The sequence below is a fragment of the Xiphophorus hellerii genome, chromosome 3 (assembly GCF_003331165.1).
Source record: "Xiphophorus hellerii strain 12219 chromosome 3, Xiphophorus_hellerii-4.1, whole genome shotgun sequence".
NCBI lineage: Eukaryota > Metazoa > Chordata > Actinopteri > Cyprinodontiformes > Poeciliidae > Xiphophorus > Xiphophorus hellerii.
Window position 1 is genome coordinate 25,147,878 of NC_045674.1, and position 15,776 is coordinate 25,163,653.

General features: G+C 40.3%; 3 protein-coding genes across 3 annotated transcripts; 2 read left to right on the top strand and 1 right to left on the bottom strand.

Annotated features, from left to right (window-relative positions):
- Positions 1–2,818: 2,818 nt before the first annotated feature.
- Positions 2,819–5,913, top strand: LOC116714861 (fucolectin-4-like). The gene is made up of 6 exons (XM_032555623.1): positions 2,819–2,929; positions 3,028–3,105; positions 3,301–3,330; positions 3,421–3,703; positions 4,135–4,280; positions 4,454–5,913. Exons 2-6 carry the CDS (start codon positions 3,072–3,074, stop codon positions 4,474–4,476), a joined length of 516 nt encoding a protein of 171 aa, XP_032411514.1. The 5' UTR covers positions 2,819–2,929; positions 3,028–3,071; the 3' UTR covers positions 4,477–5,913.
- A 695-nt stretch (positions 5,914–6,608) lies between these two features.
- On the top strand, positions 6,609–10,197 carry c3h8orf76 (chromosome 3 C8orf76 homolog). Its single transcript, XM_032559015.1, has 8 exons — positions 6,609–6,856; positions 7,024–7,125; positions 7,568–7,711; positions 8,280–8,330; positions 8,410–8,554; positions 8,641–8,752; positions 9,347–9,479; positions 9,573–10,197. The coding sequence occupies exons 1-8, from the start codon at positions 6,752–6,754 to the stop codon at positions 9,729–9,731; spliced, it is 951 nt and encodes a 316-aa protein (XP_032414906.1). The 5' UTR covers positions 6,609–6,751; the 3' UTR covers positions 9,732–10,197.
- On the bottom strand, positions 9,849–15,520 carry LOC116717544 (protein FAM83A-like). The gene is made up of 6 exons (XM_032559014.1): positions 14,295–15,520; positions 14,101–14,217; positions 13,430–13,524; positions 13,142–13,309; positions 12,895–13,019; positions 9,849–12,278 (listed from the first exon to the last, which is right to left on the bottom strand). The coding sequence occupies exons 1-6, from the start codon at positions 14,590–14,592 to the stop codon at positions 11,087–11,089; spliced, it is 1,995 nt and encodes a 664-aa protein (XP_032414905.1). The 5' UTR covers positions 14,593–15,520; the 3' UTR covers positions 9,849–11,086.
- Positions 15,521–15,776: the final 256 nt, after the last annotated feature.

The window sequence follows — 15,776 nt, forward strand, 5'->3', positions numbered from 1 at the left end:
ACTCTTACCACTGCAGCATAAAGTGACACCCTACCCAAAACATTTGCAATTTAGATTTTATTCTTGAGTTTAGTTCTTTGGTTGTGTAGCGTCCCGGTTGAAAGGATGGTCTCTCAAACTGATGGTTCACAGTCCTTTATTCTACAGCCTTTGTGTGTGAACACACCATAAGAGCTACAAAATATACAAATAAAATACAATTAGTAACTCAAACAGTGTTGTTCTAACCTTTTACCTTAACATTGAATCTTCTACCTTATGTAATTTCTCATGCTATAATTATGTGTTACAATACACGTATTTATTAAACTCTTAACATCCCTGTGTCATGAAATAAAATACAACGTATTTCAACTGCTGACCGTTGACCAAAGAATATTAGCACCATCTAGTGGCTAAACAAAACCGTCACACTCAATAGCGAACTACAGGTTCCGCAGGAAAACTGAACATATATTTACACAACAAAACACTCACATTGTTCCCTCATCAACTAAGCGCCTATTAACTGATTGTCTACACCTAAATTTGAATTAATCCGTAATGATCTCCCTTTTCGCTCCGACTCGTGCGCGCGCTCTCTCCGCGATGACCGAGCAGTTGTCAGTTTGCCACCTTTCCGTTCCAAGCCCTTTCACAATAAAAGCATAGACTGTCATGTCAACAAATACACCTTATTTACATGAGGAAACACAAAATACTAGTAAGGTCATTTACAGATTGCATTGCAAGACCAGTTAATGTGGTTCTTCCAGGTTAGCTGCGTTTTGTCGCCCTCTCCTGGTCATTGTTGAGTAAATGAGTTTTGGTTTTTTCCCTGTTGTGTTATTAAACATGTACAGTAAAATTATAGCAAAAAGTTAAAGATAATTATGAAATTAACTTAAAGTTGTTAAACTAGATAAAAGTGGATCATTCAACACATTTCTCTGGCACTTCACAGGTCATTTGAAACTCAGCAGACAAAAGATGAGGCTCAATTTGAAAGTGCTGAACTATTGAACTTGATCTTCTACAAATCCTGTTATAGCATTGTAAAAGTGCAGATCAGATCTTCCATTTTCATTGAATTGCATTTAAATAATTATTGAATTACTGTCATTTCCTAACACAAGATGTCTCAAAGCCACGTTATTTCACTGAACAGTGTGTGTTTACTAATGATAATATGTCAGATCTTAAACGGATGTTTGTGTAAATCCTGAATCTGCTCCAAATGTTGCCACGTTTTAAAGTTTCTTCTCCAAACTTATTGTTTTCTCACTGGCTGATCATTTTCAACTTTTTCATTCAGCCCCCGTCCTTTCTCTGTTACATCTGATATATATTTTGTTCCCCTTTTATTCAGACTTAAAAACTTTACTGAGCTGGTTATCTGCATCAGTGTTTGGGTGTAAGAATACTGTTCAGGACTATTTGATGACAATCAGTTGTTTGTTTCACTTTTTCCTTTATTCAGAGCTTACAACGTCACAAAGTTCCAAAAAGGCAAAATAAATGTCTTCAAAATCCCTAAATCAGTGTCCGGGCGTTATATCAGTGTTTTCAGACCAGGTGACACTGACTTCAGGAAGTGATGACTACAGCGTTTCTCCACTAAGCCTTTCAACAGTTCTGAGGAGGATTGGATGTGCTGACCATGTGTGCAGTTCCACCAGTGGTTTGCTAATTGCTGTTGGCTAGTCTGTTGGAGCTGGGTGAGGTTCCTCATCATATAAAGACCTTAATTACTTTATAGCTGTGGAATTACCCAAAATAATTTGAGGGGTTTTGTCCAAGACATCTCCCACCTTCAACATTTGCCGGTTGTTAGGTGTTAATGTTAGTTTCTGATCATTAAAATATTGTTTAAAACCAGAAAAGAAACTACTGGAAAATTTCTAATTGAGAATGTTTCAAGTAACCACAATTACAAATGCAGTCAGATGAAGGTTTGGTTAAAGTTTCATCTTATTTTAATGTAGAAAATAAGATTTCAGTTTCAATTAACTACTTAAGGATAAAATAACCTAATTGAATCAATCAGTCAAGTTTATTTGTATAGCACATTTCAGCAGTTCAAAGAGCTTTATGTCGTACAAAAACACAATAAATTATTGCTCAATAAATATAAGTCATGTTTGTTCATTTCTACTTTGTACTACATTTCTATCCAGTCTGGCAGCGGTGGGCCGTGCAATTGGTTCATGGGCCTTCAGAGGGACCAATTTAAGTCACCACTGTAATAAATTGTTAATTACACAAGTCAAACATTTATGCAAATTCAGGTGCACAGCATTTTTGAGGCCACTGTTGGAGGTTGGTATGACAATTGTGATTTGCAGAATTCAGATTCCCAACAACTTTAGGAGAATTTTTTAAAAATCTCAAACTTTGAAAACATGGGACGTTGCAATTTAGGCTGCAGGTTACTTCAATTTAACATTTAACTGTGATTTCTACAGGAAAGTCAACCCTCGGTACAAGCCCTGTTTTAAAAATGTTTGAAGTTACAAACATTTTTAACGTTTCTTTGGTGGTACATGTTGTAAAAATATGAGAACCTCTGTTGCAGATGGAAAGATATAGTCTACCAAAGGCTCATCTATCCGAAACATAATCGCAGAAAAAAAAATGAATGAAGAGCTCTCTGTTTAAAGAGTCTCTTTGTCAACCAGCCAGGACAAATTTACATCTCTTCATGACAGGAAAATGTAGACGAGTCATGAACAGCGGCACTGTCATTTGTTTCTTTTTCCACTTATGGAAATCAGATGCAAACATTTTTTTTATATATATATGTACTTCTGAAGTAAAATATCTATATTTGGATCAGGTTGGACTAGTAGACAACATTCTGTTCCGGCTTAGAAACATTTACAAATAAAAGCCGAGGCGAGAGTGAGAGAGAATCATAAAACAGCAGAGAGTGATCGACGTCGTCCCAAAGGTGAGTGAATTCAACATGACTAGATGAGACAGCTGTTCTTGGTTTCATAATGGAAAAGGCATTTGTACAAATAACTTTTTTCCTCATATCTTATTCAGTCCTGCGATTCACTTATGAAGAACAAATTCAGAAACCACCTAAGATGATGTGGAGACTGTTACCCATCTTACTGATTGGTGAGTTGCTCATTTCATCCATAGCATTTCTATATTTTTGGAGATAATGTGTTTAAAAAAGCATTTGTACAACAGGACAGAGGAAATATATAAATGACACAGCTAAGCAGTGAAAACCAGAGAAGTCAGGATTTTGTCGTTATAAACTAAAAGTAGTTAAGCAATTAAAAATGAGACTTTTACCACACTTCACAGGAAGGCTGTATGTAACTCAGCAGACAACAGGTGAGACCAAATAAGTCACCTTAAGTTTTTTTTTTATTATGTTATGAAATTTTGAAAGAACGGGTCTGATCGTCTCTTTTTTCTTTATAGATTGCTGCAACCAGCCAATGATTGATTTGACTGACAAAAACGCATCTCAGTCTTCGAGCTCCACTAATGAGTACAGCCGACTGACCAACGCTGACAGGGCCTCTGACGGGAATCGCTCCACATGTTCTCTCACCCTGATTCAATCTAACTCCTGGTGGAGAATTGACCTGCAGGGCGTTCACAACATCTCCTGTGTCTGTATATACAACAGGAACTGCTCGAGTCTGAACTTAAATGCTGCCGAGATCTACGTAGGAAACTCTCCAAAGAACAACGGCAAACTGTGAGAGCCTCGTGTTTCCTCGATGTGTTTGCATTTCACATGTTCAGGCTTTAACACGATGTAAAATGCAGGTACAATTCAAAACAATTGTATTTTTCGTCATTTCAGAAAGTGAAACTAATGGAAAAAAATATAGATTCATTACACCAGTGAAATCTAAAGAGGTTATGTCTTGTAATTGATGATCATGGATTATAGATAGTAAAAATATGTGTCTCAGAAAATGTAAATATTGTCAACAAATTTTTTTATAGCATATTTATAGACAGTAGAGTGAATGAAAAAATCAGTTGGGAAAAGGTGGGGGTTTTTTCCACTCCCAACACTTGAAAACAGGTTTCCTAGGTTTTTCTGCATCACTGTTTGGGTGTTTCATTGTTGCTCAAATTGTTTTGATGTTGGTCAGCTGATACATTTTGTCTTTTACTCAGAGCCTGCAACATCACAGAGTTCAACGAAGGCCAGATAAACGTCTTCAAGTTCCCCAAATCGGTGTTTGGGCGCTACGTGACGGTGTTCAGACCAGGACAAAAAGCCATGGTTCTTTGTGACGTGAACATCACTGGCACAGCGTTAGGTACGTTAACGCTGAAATATGGTGTCACACATTACTTGATAGCAACGCTGCTAATGAATAGGTTTTTTAAAATTTAGTTTACTTGTATGTATTTCCCATCACTTCTCCAAGCGGATTATGTATTTCATGTTGACTGGATTTACATGAGGAAACTTTTTTTTTTCTTTTTCAAGAACCTCCATTCTGTGATGACTGATTGTTGTGAAGAATCCCTGAAAAACTGAGGAGAAAATCAGAGATCGGTTCTGAATCCTGGATGGACAGAGGCAGACAGAACGGCCCTCTGTTTGAAATGTTCGTTTTTATTTCTGTCCTTTTTTTGGGTGGTTGGTTTGATTTTCCTTCTTTGAGCAAAACTTATTATGTCATAGTAATATTTATTTGAATTTGTATCGGAAGGTTCTGGGTTTGTATAGTGTCATTCTCGCTGATATTATTATGAAGTATTTGTGACGTTTAATGCTATAAAGCTTGCTGTAAATGACCGCTGATGACCATTGCTTATTAGGTTGTTTTACTGTTTTATCAGAATAAATGGAGAAGTACAGTAAATGTTTATTTTTCATTAAAGTATCAAACATCACAAAGTATTTTACACTGAAATAAATGTCCAATTTTTGAAATTCTGTACGTCACTCATTTAGAGAACTGATTTAGCAGCTTTGAGTGCTTTTTTAATGGTAAAGAGACGATTTCAAACAGTGATTTTAGAAATTACTTCAACTGCAGTCAAAATTATTTTTGCTATCTGTTGGGGCCTTGGATTTCTTGTCATGAAGGGAGTAGAAAAGTTGCTGGGATATCGGATTAGAGATGACGTTTCAGCAGAGGGCTCACCTGCTGACGATGAAAGATTTAAATACTTTGGTTTTGACATTGTCGCCAAAGACAACGTGAAAGACGATGGCATGCTAGCAGAAAGCAAAGAGGACTGGAGATGGAAATACTTTGGTTTGGATGACATTGTCCCTGAAGATCAACAGGACATGGAAGCTTCCTCTAACTTTACCATCAATATGGATTTGACAGTCAAGACATCTGAAGACACTGTTGCTTTGGAAAGCGACTGTGTTCCTGAAATCAAAACGGAGCTGCACTTGGAACATGTGATGAAATCTTTGAGGATTCATCAGAGGAAGAAACCTCTTCAGTTGACGCAAACTCAAACGATGAAGATGAAGCTCTGTCTTACTGCAGAGGCAACCACAGAGATCTGGCCTCCATCTTGAATGAACAGATGCAGACCTTTGCTGAGCTGGAGGCTGAGAAAGTCAACAGTCCCTTCATTTGGATCGGACTTCGCTACACCTGCACTCTGGACTTCTGGTTCTTCTGGTTCTGGGTTGATGACAACGTTGTAAAGTTTAATTGCTGGGATTGGGATGATTATAAAGAAGACTGTGACATGAGTGGAGGCATGGAGAAAGAAGGAGACCATCGCTGGTTCAGCAAGTCTGACTATGAAGAGTTTAATTTTATCTGTCAGTACCAGTGAGATTTAGGACTTCTACTTTATTTCAATTGTGGTATTCCTTTGTGACCCGGTTTTTGTTTTTAAGAATCTAAAACGTTCAAATTAAAGATAAAACCAAGAAAAACAAATAAATCAATAAAACACAAATTTGACTTAAAATACTGAGTGGACATGTTTGTCTGATATCTGCTGGTAGATTGTTCAATAATTTTGATGTCTAATATGAAAAGAAAAAAAAATCATAGTAATGTAAAATAAAATCTTCCATGCCGAAACATCGTCAGTGACCCCTCACACCCCCACCATGGACTGTTCTCCCTGCTGCCCTCTGGAAAGAGGTTCCGCAGCGTCCGGTGCAGGTCCACCAGGTTCCGAAACAGCTTTTTCCCACTTGCTATCAGACTGCTGAACTCTTAACTGGACTGCACTTAAAATCTGGTCTCCACTTTATACCTTGCACATGTACAGAGCTAAGTAACTTCCTTTTTACTGTCAGTCCTGCACTTTATATTTTATATTTATATTTATATTCATATTTTATACTGTATTTTATTTTATTCTGGAGTAACCTCACAACATTGAAAGCTCAAAACACTGTCCTGAGCCGTATGCAACGAAATTTCGTTCTGTATACACCCTGTGCATGCAAAATGACAATAAAGTCAGTCTAAGTCTAAGTTGTTTTATGGGGGGAAAAAAGAAGCAATCCAAAGATTACCACACCAAAGGGTTCAAAATTTACTATAAATAAATAAATAGTGTTTTAACAGAGCTGTTAACTTAGTCCGTACTGTCCTTTATTTATTCGTCCCTGCCCCCTTACTCCCGGGAATCTTTCGTCCCGGAACTATAGAGTTATCAAGTTTTCCGTCGGAGCAGCTCATGACGGACCGAGTGACTGTCGTCAAAAACAAACTCGTGAAGCGTTGTTGAAATATTTGGATCAATTTTTTTTCCCCGTTGGAATAGCATATTTGATGAGGCTTTTTGCTTCTGGATGGAGATATTCGGCAGCACCTTTGATGACTCCGTGTTTTCAGAGGCCAGGGAGCGGGTGTGCGAGTCTCTGTCGTCTTACAACGCCAAACTGTGCGAACCACAGGTGAGACTATCTGCCAGAGGATGATTGTTAACTTTATGCTGGTATTTTGCGTCACAAAACCTGTTATTAAAACGACTGGTAAGCTTGGAGAAATACGGGGAAAAAAAATAGATTGTGGCGCTACATGCTTTCATAATTTCATAACGTCCTCCTGTTTCTCCTCGCAGTGGTTTTGTGAGAGCGCCGCTCTGGATACGGACGATTCCTTGGAGAAGCAGAAAGTGTTCAAGTTCAGAGGTGACCTGGCTTTGAGACAAGGGAACTATCAGGTAACTGGAGTTCTTCAGTTTTCTTTCACTCAAGTGTGCATTTCTCTGCAGAGTTTGCAGAACTCAACTGCAGCTGGAACTGAAATCTGCGTGTAATGTGACAGCATTCTGATGAGGAATTTTCCAAAACTCTTTTTTTTTTTTTGGCTCCTAATTTGAATAGAATAACAGACAGGTGACAGGTATATTTCCATAATATTTAAATAGGTGCTTATGTACAAAAATACAGGATTTATTCTGCATCACACAAAGATTTTTTTTTTAATCAGGCCAAACTGGTTTGCAATCCCTAATCACACACCTTTAACTCTTCTAATTTAAATATGTGAAGTGATGCTTTAGATGTTTTATGCTTTTACTGCAGTAATGCTATCAAATCCAGCAGCTGTTTAAAGCCGAATCATTGCTTGACCTTCATTGTGCCTCATGCCGCCTCGTTCAGAGAGCCCTGGATGCGTACAGCAGCTGCCTGCAGTGGATCGCGGACAACAACTTGACCATCAGGCGCGACGTCCTGGAGGGAATGGCTCGATGCCGCACCAAGCTGGGACAAAGGGAGCAGGCGCTGGAGTTAGCTGAATTGCTGGTGAAGTTCTTTTCCTGCAGGTTTTTCCTAAAATTACCTGTTATAGTTATTCACAAAAAAAAAATAACATCTCTGAATGATCATGGGGTTGGTTTCGATGATTTAAGTCAAGAACAGTTATAAAATACAATATATTTTTGATAGAGCATGAAAAAAATCAACTAGTTTGAACTTTGTATGTGGAGAAGTTTGAATATTAAATAAATCCACTGGGTGAAAACCATAACTGATCATGACATATATGTGCCAGTAAGGTAAATATCTGTTAGAGTTTTTTTTTATCTTTTAAATTAAGGTAGTTATGTCTTCCAGGACATAGAGAAAATTAAATATCTACTTATCTTCATCGGTTGACAGACATTTTAACCAGATTATTTCATGTGCATTGTCACACACCTACAATTCCTAAACTCATCAGGCATCAAGGCATCAAACATTTTTACAGGAATTTGAATACTTTATGAACCCCTGCATTCAGGTCCATCTGGTGTAAAATATGACACATAGTTGTAAGCAGGTATCTCATGTAGTAAACTGCGTTCCTCACACTGCGTTCGGTTTTCTGCAGAACAAAGAAGCCTCCAACACCTGCCACCTGACCAGCCTCCTGCTGCTCAAAGTCTGTATCGAATAAAACCTTTTTGTTCATAATTCAGATTGGTGTGAGTGCTAACTTTAAATCCGAACACGTCCTGAAGGTCAGCATCTACCAGCACTTTGGCTGTGTGGGGCCTCAGAGGTCCTGTCTGCAGCAGCTGTGCAGCCTGCTGCCCTTTAACCCCTGGCACTGGTTCAACCTGGGTCAGACGTGTTTACAGCTGCTGGACTGCGACTCAGACATGGGTACAATTACCTTCTGCAGATAAAATATTTGTATCTACATGTATTTAGTTCAATATTTATTCAGACTATGTGCTTCTGTGTACCAGAACGTTCATCAGAGGCTGTGAATGGGGAGTCTGAGGAGGACCTGGAGGGGGCAGCAGAGCTCACTGAGGACCGGGTCTGGCTGAGAGCTTGCATGTGTTTCATCCGAACACGGTAACGCTTTCTGATGAAGCTGCTGCTTTAACATAGGCTAAATCACGCCCAGCTAACGAGACATTAACTTAAGGCTGGACGATATGACTGAAAAACATATTACAATATAAGCATTTCATATCAGTCGTTATTGATAATCATTGATTAGGTTTGTGTGTTTTCATTCCACACAGTTTATTTTTACGCAGTTGTGAGGCACAGTGGGGAAACCTTAAAATGCTGCTGCGCAAGTTACTCAACAGGTTGTTGCTTGGTAACCGTAGTGAGTTAGTTAACTGATGATACCAATCTTGCTTAGCTGGCAAAGCCTTTGCTCTGCCTACATCCTCCAGAATGCTGTGCGGTTCTGGATTGGAATTCAGCAAAATGATTGAACATTCTATCAGTATTATCTATTGATATTGATCACGTCTGTCGCGGTATATATTGTTATTGATTTATTGTTCAGCCCTACATTAAACACATAAAAACAATCTGAAAACAAAGTCATTTGTCATGTAGCAGCAGCAGGCGACATGAAATGACAGATTTCCTTGGTTTTAGTGTTTATGTGTAAATCATGCACCTATTTTATGTTTTTTTTTTTTCTTAAAGGCTCTTGTTGAGAATCCTGCGCCAGCAGCAGTCCTCCTTTGTGTTGCAGCGCAGTTTAAAGACTCTCCAGATCACAGAAGAGGCTCTGCAGCGACTAAATCCTAAAGAAGCAACGCTGCAGGCTCTCACCGAGGTGAGCCGGATGAGTTTTCACTTTATTCCCAGAGAGTCTAGACTCTAGAGTCTGCTTCCACTAGAACCTTCTGTTGTTGCTTTGACGATCCAGGTGATGTCAGAGGACTTGATCCCAGAGAAGATGAGGGAGGACTACCAGGACGGGGAGAGCCTGACCTCGGTGAGCTTGCAGAGCTTCAGAGAGCGCTGGTGGAGCAACGTTTTACTGGCCGGAGCGTCACAGATTAATGGACCACAGGCTAAACCTTAATGCTGCTGGAATCGATGTTTGCAGCCAAACTGGCAGAGGATTTCAGATCATGCTGAAGATGCTTCAAACGAATATTTGTTGCAAATATAGCATTGTTGCAGTATATTTAGGTTTTTGTTTTTTTTTGGATGACCAAGTATTGTGTTGCCAGTAAGAGTACCTATAAGTATTACATGTACAACATATTGTGCTCTGTGTAAACAGTTTTGTTTATATTTTATTATCCGTGTATTTTTATTTCTTCTTTTCTTCAAAATTGTTATATGTTCTATAAATTAATAAATGTTTTTTTTTTTTTTTGCAACATATTTTGTCTTAAATACTACATTCAAGTTCTGTATGCTTATAGAAAATGTCATCAAAAATGGTCCAAAAAAACCAGGATTCAGATGTTTTTGACAAACTTTGACATTTCTCTGTGAGAGGTGCCTACAGATGACCTTTGTAAATAAACTGAACTGGATTGAATTTAATCAAGTTTGTCCTCACAAACACTAAATGAGATGAGAAACTCCAGCCTGGCAGGTTATTCAATATTTAATGTTGAAGAGGAAAACTCAACACAGCAGAATGTTTTTAGTAGGAAGTAGGAAAACCAAATCATGTTTATAACAGACCAGAAAGGCCATTCAAAGCCATTGGAACTGACACACAGTGTCGTGTTAAGGCACTTTTGAAAGACAGAATCAGATAATCTGTCGATTTGCAAAGGCAATAGCTGAACCAGAAAAACAGTGCTTTGCAAATCGATTCATTTCCAGTGAAGTTTTCCCAGTTTTTCTTCCTGTGAGCTTATTCTCTTTAGGATTTTATGTGACAGTCTGACACAAAGTGAAATGAAGTGGAACCTAAATAATGATTTTTTTTTTTCTAATTAAAAATCGGTTTAGTCTGGTAGACATTTGTATTGCTTCCCTTCAATCAGTACATTGAATGTCTGGAGATGGACATTTTTTCTTTTTTGCCAATAGTTCTGTCTAAACATAATCTCCCATCAACTCTAACCAGCTTCCTTGTTGCTGTCACAGGAAGCATGATTCTACCACTACCATGTTTCGCCATGAGAATGAAGAATAACGAGGTGGAAAACTAACGCTATGCTTTATGTGACGTCCAAAGACCAGTGGTTGCAATAGATTTTATCTTGTGGTATCAAAGTAAAGGGGCAAAGAAGAAATGCAGCATTTTATTACGTTTTTTATTTTATTACGTTTTGAACATTACGTTCAATTTTTCTTGGATTTCAAATCTCTGCATTGCTTAGTTTTTGGTCTGCTTCTTGTTCGCTGACTGAATCTCTCAGTCCAGTGGAGATCTGTTGCTCCATGGGCTTTTCATTAAAACTGTGGATGCATTCATACAGGGTGAAGTCCTGCTCCTCTGTATCCTGCTGGGCTTCTCTCCGTCAGGCTCAGGCTCCTTCGCAGCGACGTGCTGCTGCTGCTGCTCTGCAGGGTTCTCCAGCCTGCCTGCCCCATGCCATGTGCACCGCTGAAGGAGTTGTAGCGAGCCACCGCTCCGGGTCCCGCTGCCTTCTGTGGGCTCCGGTGCAGTCTGACGGGATGCAGTTGCATCGTGGCTCTAACGCCTGGCAGGAACCTCCTGGACTCCGTCTGCTGCTGAGGACCGAGAGCGGTTCCTGTTCCTGCCGGTGCTGGTCTAAAGCAGGAGGTCACTGTGTGAGAGGACGAGTTCAGACGGCCGTGGTGTCGTTCCATGAGCCCTTCCTGCTTGCTGGTTCCTCTGAAGGCGTTGGATTGGAGACTGGGTATGTACTCCCCGGAGCTCCTGAAAGAGACCTGACGGCTGAGGTTTGGTCGTGTTTTCTGTGACGACGGAGGTGAGAGGAGTTGAGGTTGATCACACTGAAGTTCCACCGTCGCGTGAGCGATTCGTGAGGAATCCAGTTGGTCTCTTTGTGTTTGGATGAAACCTGCCGACGAGTTTCTGTTCCTTTGCTGAGAGAAAACTCTTTCACTGCTCCCATCTGGGAGAGCGAGGCTGTTTTGCTTCTTTAAGCCTGACTGACGGTGAACATTTTGCCGCCCGTGTGTTAGGGACAGATCGTTCAGATTGCGCGGCTCTTGGACCTCGCCGTTCTTCTTCACAGTGGTGCTGTGAAGCTGAACATCTGAGAAGGTCTGATCGGGAAGATGTGGGTGACCGCGAATCTGGCTCTGATTCTGCAGCTCGACCTTGGCTCCTGTTCCACTCTCTGCTGCTGTTTGAGCCGAAGGCTTCAGAGGCAGATGTGGAGGTATTTTCTCTCTGGGCTGCTTACCGCTTTGAGGAGGCTGTAGACTAATCTCTCCATGTGAACATGCTGCTGTCACAGTCTTGTGGGGTTTCCAGTTACAGCTGTCTGGATGCTCATGAGATCGGGAGTAAAGGCAAAGACACTGTGGCAGAGAGATGAAAGTGACAAAGCCAGGGACCGGCTGGGAGCTGGAGTGAAGTCTGAGGAACTCCTGATGGAAATGTGAGACCGAGGCACCTTTAATGAGAACCAGAAGACTCTGATGGACCATACTGGACAGCCATGTGAAACTGAGGGAGACACCAGAAACAGGAATAGATCATAAGAAAGAGTTTTACAATATTGGAAGCATTAATAGAGAAATAAAAAACGTTTTCTGGAAGCAGTATACTGCAAAGACACCAAATATTACCATGTATTTTTGCCTAGTTTCTAGTGTAAATATCTTAAAGGGGCAGTATTTTGTCTTTTCCAGACATATAATGCTATTTTATAGCACAGTCAAGTAAATCAAGGGCTGCTCTGTGAAGCAGAAGCTTGGAAACTTGGAAAGTGCAGCTCTGAGGAGGAGCTCAGTGCAGCCGAATGGTTCCCACAGGAGACTCAAGGACTCCTCAGACATGCATAAAAGAGTCAAGGCAACACTCCAGGTATGTTTGTGATGAGGAATGACATTATAACATGATTTAAAGCTCACTTATAAGAAGACATTTTCCCCATGTTGCAGGGGGGAAATCTGCCAGTTGAACTAGTGCTTTTAGCTCCTAGTTCCTGCTAAAAAGTTACTTGTTAAGTTAGTTTTTGTCTTGCTTAAAGTGTCCTAAGATATTTGCACTAAGAACCAGACCACAAATACTTGGTGAAACTGGGTGTGTTTTTGCAGTGTATGTGTGTGTGTAGACGTACCTGTATGTACCAGTCAGCACCTCATCCCAGTCAGCGATGATAAAACTCTCCGCTATCTGACCTGTCAGCTTCCTGCCCGTCTTTGCGCTGTAGGTCTGACCTGGGACGCTTCGCACCGACACCTTCTGTACACACCAACACACGCGCTAACTATCACAAACATGCGGCAGCAAATTTTCTTCTCACAGTCTGAAGCTAAATAACTCCAGCTTTTTTTCTTTTTTTTTCCTGTTTTGAAAATATTTACCGGGAAGTTTCTGCTGATGAGTTTGAGTTCCTGCCACATGCTGACAAACCCCTCCAGGTTAAGGTGGTCCAGCAGGAGGTGAACAGACACGTTTCTCTTCCTGCTCGCCTCAAGAAGATCACACAGCAGCTCCGGGTCACTGAAGGCGTCCATCACTATAGCCAGGGCCTGAACACACACACACAAGTACACACCCCCACCGTCACCCGCATGCTTGCCAACCGTGTGGTACTACAGCAACAGGGATTCATGTCACACACACACACACACACACACCTCCTATCGTACCATTTTAGTCTTTCTGAGGAACTGTCTGACCAGATCTTTCATGGCAGCTGCTGTCCTGTCAGACTGGAGAAACACCTCAGGGCTGGGATCCAGGGCTGAAACGATTAATCGGTAATGAATCGATTACTGAAATAATCTTCAGCTGATTTAGTTATCGATTAATCGCTAACTGGAGAATACAGACTCAGAAAATGCAATATGCTGAGAAAACCCCTCCATATTCAGAGCTGTAATTAAAACAAAATTGTATAGCATACATTTATATTTTACATTTAAAATGACAAAAACTTTTGTTTGTAAATATGTTTTATCCAAAACTTCTCACGTGGCACAGTTTTAGCTTCACCCGGTTTAAATTCACTTTGTTGTTGCGTTATTTACTTTTTTATTTAAAAAAGGAATTTAAATATTTTCTTATATTTTCATATTTTAATGTATTTCTAATATTGTATAAAAAAAAGGCTAAGGTGCTTAAATGAAAAATCTGTACAATGTGCCAATTTTTTGTATACGATTAATTGTCAGAATAATCGATAGATTAATCACTAACTTTGCAGCCCTACTGGGATCGTCCGACACAGAAGCAAAGAATTTCACGTCTGGGGAGACAGAAATTGGAGACTGAAGACTTCCAGGCAGACATGGCTGCAGTAAAGCAAATTGTTTAGTACCTTTATCGATCTTCTGGTCCAAACACTCCACTGCGGAGTCGCTGCTCGTTTGGGACTCACAATGGGCAAATAGGTTGACAAACTTCTTGTCCATGTTATCTATTTCACCTGCATAATCTGTTAACAACACAAGACAGTAAAAAACTGAAATTACAAAAAAACAAAACAAAAAACCCCAGAGAAGAACATCCAACCTGAGTTTGCATCTCTCCCATTTTGTAGGATGTACAGCTTCTCCAGCTCTGACAGGAAGTCCACCTCCCCCTCCGCCTGCAGCACCTGGCGGTATCCGTCCAGGCCCTGGGAGAGCAGACAGTCGGCCGCTAACCGAGCGCTCTCGTTGTGGCTCAGGTCCGGCTTGGTTCCGCTGGCCGTGTGGGCACAATGATAAGAGGACGAGGGGATCCGAAGGTCCTGAACCCGCCGCCTCACCTTCCCCACGGGCTTGGACCTTCTGTATGACAAGACTGAGATGTTGTTGCATCGGTCCATGGTGGAGGAACTTTGACGGAGGTTTTTCTGGCTGGAGGAATGGCTCTGATTCTAAAAGCTTCAGTCTGGATCAGCATAACAAGAGAAGAACTTGCTTCTGGGGTTCTGCTGCAGCTGTGTGGGAGAACTACTGATGTGGAAAGACAGGAGATGGTAGGCCCGCCTCTGCTGAGAGCCAGGTGATTTCCTCAACGTGATGAGATGTGACAGGTGAGTTTATTACACAGCACTTTGCAGAACTATCCACCATACTCAACTTTCATCTCCGTTTTTTGGTATTTTAAGTGCTAGGTTACAAGTAATCATTACCATCATTGCTATTTGATAGTAAACATAGTAATGATTATGCTGTTGTAATAGTGATATATATTAGTAAATCTAATATTCAGTTGAGTCAGGACTGTCTTTTAGCATATATCACCACATCGAGGGACTTTTTGCTACTTTTTCTTCACAAAACAGCTCAGGCTGAAAGTTTCTCAGTTGGATTTAGATATGGACTTTAACTATTTGAGGCAATAATGAAAGAAACGAGTCTGTTGTTCTTTTTTTCTTAGCTGTATGTTTAAGGTTGATATGAAAGTGAAACTCCCATCAACTCTGATCAGCTTTCCTGTCACTGAAACAGGAGAAAAGAAAACAAAAACTCCCCACAGCATGATATTTCCAACACCATGTTTCACAGTGGAGACAGAAAGCACACGTGGTATTTTGGATGTAGGTCTAAAAACTAGATATTGGTCTAAACTGGCCAGAGTATTTGTGTTCAGTACAGCCTGTGGCAAACCTTAAACTGGACTAAAGGTTTTCTGGAGTTTTTAGTTTTTGCCTCCCTAATCTGCAGATTTGCAGCTGTGCCCAGACACTTTCCAATTTTGGGCAATATATTAGAATTATTTTTTTTTTACATGAGATGGTTAAAGCTTGGGAAATTGTTCCATAAATTAACTCTTCTTTAAATCAGCCCAGGACTTTCTTCTGGCCTGTCTGCTGTGTTCCTTGGTTTTCGTGATGCGATTCGTTTTCTAAAAAACCCCAAACATCTGTAATCTTCATAAAGCAGCTGCACAACGTCTCAGTTATGTGCTGCTTTGTGTTGCTCAATCACATTAATAATGAAATATATTAAAGCTTGTGGCCGAATCCTGACAAATCGTGGGGTTCAGGAAGTATGCGTGCTCTTT

Excerpts from the sequence above, each read along its gene's own strand:
- LOC116714861 (XM_032555623.1), top strand. The coding sequence starts at position 3,072 with ATGATGTGGAGACTGTTACCCATCTTACTGATTG. Across the intron at positions 3,106-3,300 it reads GTTACCCATCTTACTGATTG|GAAGGCTGTATGTAACTCAG; the intron begins GTGAGTTGCTCA and ends CACACTTCACAG. Across the intron at positions 3,704-4,134 it reads CCAAAGAACAACGGCAAACT|AGCCTGCAACATCACAGAGT; the intron begins GTGAGAGCCTCG and ends TCTTTTACTCAG.
- c3h8orf76 (XM_032559015.1), top strand. The coding sequence starts at position 6,752 with ATGGAGATATTCGGCAGCACCTTTGATGACTCCGTGTTTTCAGAGGCC. Across the intron at positions 7,712-8,279 it reads TGGAGTTAGCTGAATTGCTG|AACAAAGAAGCCTCCAACAC; the intron begins GTGAAGTTCTTT and ends GGTTTTCTGCAG. Across the intron at positions 9,480-9,572 it reads CGCTGCAGGCTCTCACCGAG|GTGATGTCAGAGGACTTGAT; the intron begins GTGAGCCGGATG and ends TTGACGATCCAG.
- LOC116717544 (XM_032559014.1), bottom strand. The coding sequence starts at position 14,592 with ATGGACCGATGCAACAACATCTCAGTCTTGTCATACAGAAGGTCCAAG. Across the intron at positions 14,218-14,294 it reads TGGGAGAGATGCAAACTCAG|ATTATGCAGGTGAAATAGAT; the intron begins GTTGGATGTTCT and ends TGTTGTTAACAG. Across the intron at positions 13,525-14,100 it reads GGACCAGAAGATCGATAAAG|CCCTGGATCCCAGCCCTGAG; the intron begins GTACTAAACAAT and ends TAATCGTTTCAG.